This window comes from Aplysia californica, unplaced genomic scaffold, assembly GCF_000002075.1.
Source record: "Aplysia californica isolate F4 #8 unplaced genomic scaffold, AplCal3.0 scaffold00041, whole genome shotgun sequence".
In the NCBI taxonomy this organism is placed as follows: domain Eukaryota; kingdom Metazoa; phylum Mollusca; class Gastropoda; order Aplysiida; family Aplysiidae; genus Aplysia; species Aplysia californica.
This window is the reverse complement of record NW_004797311.1, coordinates 350,287-360,041: the sequence shown is the minus strand read 5'-3', so window position 1 is coordinate 360,041 and position 9,755 is coordinate 350,287. Positions and strand designations below refer to the sequence as shown.

The window sequence follows — 9,755 nt, the reverse complement described above, 5'->3', positions numbered from 1 at the left end:
ACCCAATGTTCACGCCTCAAATAACTCCGCTCTGCTTGCAGTGTGGCCAGAGCCTTTACAATATATATATATATATATATACAGAACGGAATTATCATTCAGTACAATTGAAAATCAAAAGACACACACGCATACACACACACGCACACACACACACACACACACACACACACACACACACACACACACACACACACACACACACACACACATTTTACAACCCTTCTCGAAACTCTCTTCTCCCTTTTCTATAGGCCAATGGGTTCTTAATCAGCACTAATATCACTTCCGTACGAGACACAAAACGGATATGCTCAAAATCACCGATGACAAGCAAATCACTCCACACAAAGTTGAATACCCACCAACCGTATCGGATGTCGTAACCGGGAGACTTCAAAAAGCACCAACAAAGCTCCAGTACCTTAACAGTCTGTTGGAGATTCTGTTAGTCGGAGAGCCCGGAAGCCACAGTCATCGGGACATCGCCAGAAATGCGCAATGCCAACAAACCGTACAAAGCGCCTGTTTGCTCTCGTGTAACTCGAGCGAGCATTCATGACGTGAGCGCCGGGCTCCGGAACTGTTGACATGTCGATGGATGCTGGGAGGGAGCGATCTGGTGATGGATCATCAAGCTGGCGCTATTGTTTGTTGCTGTGTCGGGGGTCTCCCGTCTGTGGTGGTGGTGGTAGTTCTGGTGGTATTGTTGTTGTTGGTGGTGGTAGTGATGGTTTTGTTGTTGTTGGTGGTAGTGGTGGTAATGGTTCGGTCCCTTTTTCTACAATACATGCATTGCTCCCATAATGTTTTGTTTGGTAATCATTGCTTTGTAATGAATGGCTACAGTACATGTCTCTGTAATGCAGGGATGATGTAAATGATTTCTTTCAGGGTTTTTTTTGTGTAGTGACTGCTCTGTGGGCCTGCATATCTTGAACTTGAACTTGAACGTAAAGCTTCTCATGACAGTTTATTCATACTAAGAATGAGTTTCATCAAAAATAGTATAACACTTCAAAATGCTTCTCTCTCTGTTTCTGACTCTCCGTCTCTGTCTGTCCCCCCCCCCCCCCCCCCACTCTCTCTCTGCTTTCTCTCTCTCTGTAATATGAAAAAAAATTCTCTCCTTCCCTTTTAATAATTGCAAATTATTTGTATGCAAAAAAAAGAACACTTGCTACATGTATTGAGGATGATGATGAAGATGATGATGATGATGATAATGATGATGATGATGATGACGTCATCATCATCATAACTGTATCCGCAAAACTCATTCTCTTAATGTACTTCCCATCGTACTTCTCATCTATGACTTCACTTTTTCCTCATCGGTAAAAGAGGCACAGTGTGAACCAATCGACACGAACCTCGCTTGCTGGAGTATACAGAGGTCAGACATGAGCGAGAGTCTCTCCTCATTACGTTTCTCCAGCGGTCCATCCAATTGCCCGATTCCACAGACAGCAAAGATTATTCAGATAGGATACAAACACGCAACGGAAAAAAACCCAAACCAAAATAAAAACAGGAGCACAAAAATGTTCGATCAACCCCGCGAGAGAGAAATGGGCTTGAACCGAAAAGAAAGGAAAAAAGCACTCACCCAAAATGAAGAAATGAATTACAGGTCTTCTCTTTCTTCTGAGGCTTAGAAAAGCCAGAACAAAAGTAAGAAAAAGCAATTCGGATTGATTATTCGCGCGGCTACGATCGTGTGTGCGCGTCGCATAATGGAGTGTAATCGCATGGCTAACTTCCCCTAACTGCCCGTATTTGAGATCCAAGATGGTCACTTCCCCTGACCCCTTCTATAACCCGCACGCAGTCATCGGGCTGGAAGCATTCTCATTTGGTGTGATTAAACCGATCGCTTACAGCCTACATAAAGAAAAAAAAGGAGGCGAAGGGGTTAGAGGGGTTGTAAGCTCCCCCCCCCCTTGCCCGAAGAGACTTTCTGCCTGCCACGCCGCCGTTTGTCTATCAGGAGAGACAGGCATTATTGTGTTGGCCGTGTCGTTTTTGCATTCCCAACCCAACTGGGACAATAGCGCAGTTCAAGCTCCACTTTAGTTAATTAGCCAAGTGTTTTCTGGCCGGCCGTGCGCTCTCCCTCGTGTGGTGAGCTGCCGGGAAAAATGCAAAAGTGAATGAGGTCAGGAGTGAGTGAGCCCGCTCCACGTCAATATACTTATTCATCTATAGTGCGCCCTTGCCTCTGTTCGCCTGCGTTATGGTAGAAGGTTTTTGGGGCACAGAAATCCCAATTGGGGTGCGGTGGAAATAGGAAGAGGTTGAAAAAAAACCCGCGCTCACAGAGAACAAGTTTTCTCAGGGGGATCGAAAGTCGTGCCATCCTGTCACGAGCAGGGAAAGGACCCATAAAGCCTGAAATGTAAACATACATTTAGAGATATTCTGTTGAAGTCACGTATGTATGTGGACTGCTCCAAGTTCATTCTTTTACTAACATAACCCGCGTCGCTCTCATTTGGTTGCTAGGTCGTAGTGGTGTACGGTCAGTCAGCACAAAAACGCCCATATGTCACCAGCGGGCAGATTATGATAACAGGAACACTGAAGATAAGTTGAAGAAGAAAACCATAGCAGAACACTTACCCAGACCGTCCCCACTCACGCAATTTTTCGCCTAAACCCTAAGTTGTTTTTTTCTCTTCCAATTTTCAATCAGTGCGCGGTATGAGTCAACATGAGCTAAAGTAAATTCGACCTACCCACCCCGTCCCCACCCCATTCGTAGAATAAGTTAGAAGCGTCTTTAGTGAATGACGTCATTGCAACCCCAATTTGACCGCACAGGCAGCGCTCACCTCGGGTGTGCATTTTAGATCGAGAAAGTTCCAAAAGGAGGGATAACGTTTACTTTTACCAAAACTTCAAAGTCAAATCTGGGCTTTGTTTGCATTGCTATTATTAAGGTCTTTGTTTTAGTAATAATTTTACGCACTTACAATACAACTGGATCATATAACTGCCGAAGCTAAAAGGTGTTACAAGAGGGATTAATACGAAGAAAAGGAGGAGAGAGATACAGTCGACAGAATGATGCTTGGTAGGAAAGAAGGAGCAACTTCATCAGAGCACCCGCCATCCGCCCACGTTCAGTTCTAATAGAGTACATTAACTACACAATCTATCATGGGAAAAAGTGGCTGGGAAAAAGACAAGACTATAACAGGAAATGTGAACTGAAAATTAGAATTTAGATGAAGCTAAAAAAAAAGGTGTTTTTTACTTTACACGTTATGAACTTTACAAAATCTTGTTAGCTTCATCTAAATTTGAATTTGAGTTTAAGTAGACAATAGGAGAAAAGAAAAGACGTTCCTCTTTTAGTGCCGTCAAAAATTCGTGGTGCGACTTATATCACTTTTATTCAAATATCTCCTCAACTATCGAACTTACGTTCTCCAATTTTTGCACAGTGACTTGTATCAATTTGTCTTAACGGATCAACATTTTGGTATACACCTGCTAGCTGTATTCTAGAAAATTCCTTAATAAATACGAAGAAAAAATCCAAGTGAGTGGTTTCTACAGATTTTTAAATGTTTACAGCTGGGGAAATATAGCTTTTAATAGCAAGTCCGTCAGGTTTTTCTAATCGGGATATTATGCTTATTGAACGCATGTTCAGAGAACCATTAGTGCAAACACGTGTTCACTATAACAATAATTTCTTGTAAAAAGCTTTGCAAGTAAAAATTGTCTTTGATGAGCTGTGACGTAGGCCATATGCGTAATCAAAATGTGTATGAGAAGCGGGAAGTGCTGTGAACAATACATTGTACCATTTTACGAGTGACAGAGATTTCAAGGTTTTTTAATCTATCCTTAATTGCCCTAGAAAAATACGATTTAGTTAAGACTAATCGATACAAACTGCTATGCGAAGTATGGATGACATTGATTCACCCGTTAAAGAGATATTTGAGGATAAGCTGCACCCCGAATTTTTGACCGGTCAATCGTCATCACTTTGAAGCCAATAGCTTTCTCTGGCAAGTACGTACGGAGTGGCGCCAGCTTGTTCATAAATTTGTCTTAATAATTTCAGGAAATACGAAGCGTTTTTGTTTCAGTAAAGAGAGGCACATAAACACAACAAAGATGATCTGGTGTTAGGAAAAAGACGGACGGATAGGCACACAGAAACAGTTGAGGAATTTACTACCAGGGACAACATCCATCCACCAGATGCAAATGTTATGGTTTACAACGTATTTATTTTGTTTACTCGCTGTTGACAATGTCCCCAGAATGTCAAAAGCACAGTCGCATAATGGCTCACCCACTTTTACTAATGAAATTCTAATTCCTGATTATTACTGTAATTCATGCCTGACCATTGACATCATAACATGCGTCATGAATCTTTAATTTAATAGCAAGCCCCCTTTTATGACATATTGATTTACAGCTAGCATCAACTCGTAACTGATACACTGTAGAATAGAATATAAGACGATAAGGTTTGGACCGAGAAGATGAAAAATGGTTCGCTTTTGGTGTATATGTATGTGTGTGGTAATGTGTATCCTGTACATGAATGTGAATGAGTGTTTATGAGTTTATGTGTGAGAGCGACGACGCATGTTTGTATACATACGTATAATAGGCAATTCAATAAAATGCCACAGCCTGTGTTTGTCTGTGTTTGTGTGTATGTATGTGTGTGTGTGTGTGTGTGTGTGTGTGTGTGCGTTTGTGCGCACGCGCGTGTGTGTGTATGTGTGTGTGTGTGTGTGTGTGTGTGTGTGTGTGTGTGTGTGTGTGTGTGTTTGTGAATGAGAGAGATGGGTAAATACAGTCAAACCTTCCCATTTCGATCCTTGCGCTTTTTTCTTTCATTGTATTAAATCATAATGACACTGTCTAAAACATCTTATCTAATATAGATAGATAGATAGATAGATAGATAGATAGATAGATAGATAGATAGATAGATAGATAGATAGATAGATAGATAGATAGATAGATGGCACTGGTGTGTGATCGAGCGTGAGTATGTGTGTATGTGTGTGTGTGTGTGGGGGGGGGTAGGTTTGTGTGTGTGGGGGGGGGGGGGGTATGTGTGTGGGTGTGAGTGTGAGTGTGAGTGTGTGTGTGTGTGTGTGTGTGTGTGTGTGTGTGTGTGTGTTTATTTGTTATTAAAGACTGAAAGTTTAAAACTTTCTGCAGAATCGGTTGTCTTTTTGATAAAATATTTGATACCTTTTCCCTCCCAATACCGAGTTGTCGTCTCGGTGGTGCAAAAACATGTTTCTGCCTTCCCTCTTTCTGTCGTGTGACATTAGCTACGAACCTACCCACCACCCAGGTGTGTTAATACTCAAGTGAGTGTTTAAGACAAACGGACGGGATGATATAAGTACTTGGTGAGCTCAGTGACTCTCCTTTGGCGGAAGATTTTGATCAGTCTGAAAATACCACAGTCGGTTAAACAAATAAACAACGTGGCAATGAAAGGGACGAATGTGCTTAACTCACAAAACAGGAAAAATGTGGTGTTTATAAATAGCAAAAGGAATGATATAATTTCAAAAATTTCACAACACGTTTCGATTTGTTTTAAGCTGTTGTCAACATTTATTAAATGTTTTTACATTATTAACATCAGGGACTTGTACTGTAGTAAAGCAAAACTCCTTCATAATTTCTTAGATGTTTAATGTGTACATTTGCTTTAACTGAAAGGCACCGTTTACACATTATTAATATTCTCGAACAAATAACTATTCTACACTGATGACATAGTGTAGCAGTATTGAATGTCCTACGAATTGCAATTTATAACAATGTTACAATACGGTTTGAGTAAAACAGGGAGGATTTTCCTCATCAGGACTTTATCGTAATCATAAACTTAATACATGACATCACTTAGCCACCTGATCTAATGTTTATATATGGATTTCAAACCTATTCGCCACAGCTTGGATAAACCAATTTTTTCTTTTCTGTGTTTTCTCTTTTTTTTCAGGGTGACGGGGTTGTTGGATTTTTTTAACGTTTTGAAATACATGTATTTCAAAAGAGTGACAGAGGGAAAAGGTAGAAGTTTGCCTTCATTCTGCTACTTGTAACTTATTCTACCTCCTGACCTTAAGATCATGTCATTTGAAATGTATTCATATTTGCTCCATAAGTTCTTTATCTAGCCCACTAAACTGCTGACCATATTATCGCACAGCTCGTCCAACGGCTGCATAAGGAAGGGCGTGATCGCAAGTCCCAGAAGACAAGGTACCCATCTCTTGGTACCGCTCGGTAGCTTGGTCTCATCCAGCAGGGTAAACGTGAGTCTGGAGAAAGGATGCGGGTCGTTTGGCAAATTAAAAGAGAAGACTATTTAAATGTGCACTAGAGTGTTTCAGAGAAGTGCATCATTTATTTGGCTATATGGCTGAGGGACAGAGATTCCTAGAGTTTGGAGTGGTAAATAGCTATTCTACCCGCCGTTGACGAGTCCAGGTAGTAAACAGCAATTCAGTGCTGGGGCAAAGGCAATATAGACAGCTAGAGACAACAAACGTAAAGAAAAGAGGTAGGACCTCCCGCCGGCGCCCTACTATAACCATCCACTATGCATGAGTTTGAGCTTGATCCCGAAACCTCTTTTGATAAGTCACTTTAAAAAAATAACGTTTCTGAAAGTAAGAGAATTTTCTTCCCTCTCAGATTCGAACCTAGGACTTCCTTCACTTGACCGAATTACTCCATGGGCTCAGCTGTTGCTAAAACGCTGCTGCTGCTATTGCTGCCGACGCAGCTGTTCCTGATGTTGCCGATGATGATGACACACACACACACTCACACACACACACACACACACACACACACACACACACACACACACACACACAAACACACACACGTCACTTTCCCACATGCACACACATGTACACACAGATAAACACACACACATACACGCGTTCGCTCACACACCAATGTCATCTATCTATCTATCTATCTATCTATCTATCTATCTATCTATCTATCTATCTATCTATCTATCTATCTATCTATCTATCTATATATCTGTCCGTCTGTCCATCTCTCTTTCTGTCTGCTGTACATAATGATGGTGCTGCTGCTGCTGATGATGATGATGAGGATGATGATGATGATGATGAGGATGATGATGATGATGATGATGATGATGATGATGATGATGATGATGATGATGATGATGATGATGATGTTTGGTAAAAACTTTCATCCTAAGGACTGTGCTGTGCATGCCTTTAGTATACATGTAGAATTCTATCATACTCATACATACCTTGAAGCGTGGTAAACGATCAGCGTTGGGAATAGATATGAAGCCAAACCCTCCCATAAAACTGCCCTCAGCAAGCTCACAGCCGGACTGCCATCCTATGGAGAGTAGTCAAAAAAGTAATCTGAGATACGACATTGAGATTTCTTGATTAGCGAATGGATCAAGGGGTCAGAACTGCTGCAGTGCCTTAGTTGTTTCAATAATTGTTTTGGGTTTTTTAATGCAGGCGCTCCCCTAGTTCTGTTTTGAGAACTGGGACACACATGAAAATAGCTTTGGGAAAAGTCTGTTTTTGGACATTGTAACACCGGAGGTTACAATTCAGAACCTATGAACATATTCTTCGTCTGTCTTTTCTGATGTATATCAGCAGTGATTTTTTCCCTCAACATCTTATCCATATCTGTCTTTCGCCAGCCTCTCTAACTCTCTGTCTGTCTGTGTTACTGTGTGTCCATCTATTGGTTTATCTTTTTCACACTTGCTTGAAGACTACAGCATAAAACTGGAAATGTCCGAAACCATAGATTTTTCCTTTAAATCCTCGCTGTGTAACACAGTTATGACATAAAGGGATTGAAACATGTCTAAAATAAACACTAAATCAATTTTCGAATAGCAGAATACATACACTTCAAACAATGCTAGAAATTAAAGAAACAAGGAAGACTCTGGGTGTAAATTTTCAGTTAGTAGGAAAATGTTGCTTTATCAGTGTTCCCCCTGTATTCTTCACTTGTAAACACACACACACACACTCACACACACACACACATACACACACACACACACACACAAACACACTCACACAATCTCATATACACACACACAGACGTCACTTTCACACATGCACACACACACACACACATAAACACACACACACATAAGCACACACACACACACACACACACACACACAATCACACACACACACACACACACACACACAAACTCTAATTTCACTTACGGGTGCGACAAGGCTGTAGATGCAATGGCTGCCAATGAAGCACGCACCAATGGTGTAGCAGATGTCGATTTTCCTGGAACTGGCTACATAAACAAGCGCTTCTCCGACTGCAAACCCGTACCCTAAAGCACGGAGTGGCAGCTCTTTGAACAAAGCATCAGCCATTGCGATGTTCTGGTGTACCTGTATCTATCCCTTGCACGTGGGCACTTTTCGAAACTGTTTTCTTTTGTTTTTTCTGTTACCTGTAGACAGAACAAAGACACGCAGAAGTAAATAATAAACCATTACTCCAGGTGTACTCCGTTTGGCTGAGATTTTAGACATTCACACCTTTGCGCTGAACTTCTGTCTCCCAAAGAGGAAGGTCTCCGATTAGTCCTACTAGGATAAGAAGGAATTGAAAAAAACCCACCCTTTTTTCCTTTAGAAGACCCAGAATCGGATTCAAACCCGTGCCACCCGCATAATTGTTTTTTCAAATATATAGTGTCATACCAAAATGTATAAACTCTAGATATTATATTTTTCAAAAAGCAGAGAGTTACCACATTTGCATTTTTGATAAATTAAGTCAGATGCTTAATGCCGTCATATCTCGGGCTACTTGGTTTGAACACGTCACAAATTCGACAAATTTTGATTAATTGTTTAATGTCTAAAGTCAGCTGGAAGCCGTGTCAAAATCGTGTTCCATAAGTAACAATATTTATTGATAACAAAAGAGAGGAGATTGCAAGCACGCATTACTTGAAAGTATGATCTATGTGTTTTTCTATCACACTGACAAACCATAATATTACGAATCCGAAAACATTCAGCTTTCAAGGAAGTATTGTAACCTATCCTGCTGGGCCTCAAAACTACTATTCTGACAAGATCTTTTTTCATTCACTGTCTTAATTGGGCACCCAATCCCGCCTGGGCAAAGTGAAGAAAATCTGTGTTTCTTTCACACTGACAAAACATCTGACCCGAACTAGGCTTCAAATCTTTGACCTTACGGTTGTTAGCTCAGCAGCTCAACCACAGAGTTACCGACGCTGCAAATGCTTTCGTGAGTTTATTTGCGTTTGTTTTTCGTAAAAGAGGAAAACGTTGAAAGAAGAAATGTTTAAAACCATTTCAAGGAAAACGAGAATGCATACAAAAATAACAGACAAATAGGGGAGAACCTAGAATCGGAACCCCCAAATCACTCCCTTTCCTAAATTGAAGATATAACCGAGAAATGTCATCGTTAACTCAAAGAACAGGTGGATACGCTCCAAGTACTAGACAATACATAAGAAAGAAAACGTGCCATTTCCGGTGGGAAATCTTTACAGTGGTAAGCTTTAAATAATTATTATAGAAATAACAGACGGAATTTCTGATCTCCCTGTCAGCCAGACACAGGACACATTGTCTAAAGCAGACACCATGTTGTTAATCTAGTCAGGGGTTATCGCAGCACAACAACTTGAGGGTGCCATCGTGG

General features: G+C 40.9%; 1 protein-coding gene across 1 annotated transcript; it reads right to left on the bottom strand.

The window, feature by feature from the left end:
• Window positions 1-5,589: 5,589 nt before the first annotated feature.
• LOC101854235 (mitochondrial fission process protein 1) lies at window positions 5,590-8,520 on the bottom strand (the record flags this gene model as incomplete). The annotated part of the gene is given in 3 exon segments (XM_013079110.2): window positions 5,590-6,329; window positions 7,310-7,404; window positions 8,276-8,520. Coding segments are annotated over 3 exon segments (408 nt in total). The 3' UTR covers window positions 5,590-6,181.
• Between the last annotated feature and the right edge of the window lie 1,235 nt (window positions 8,521-9,755).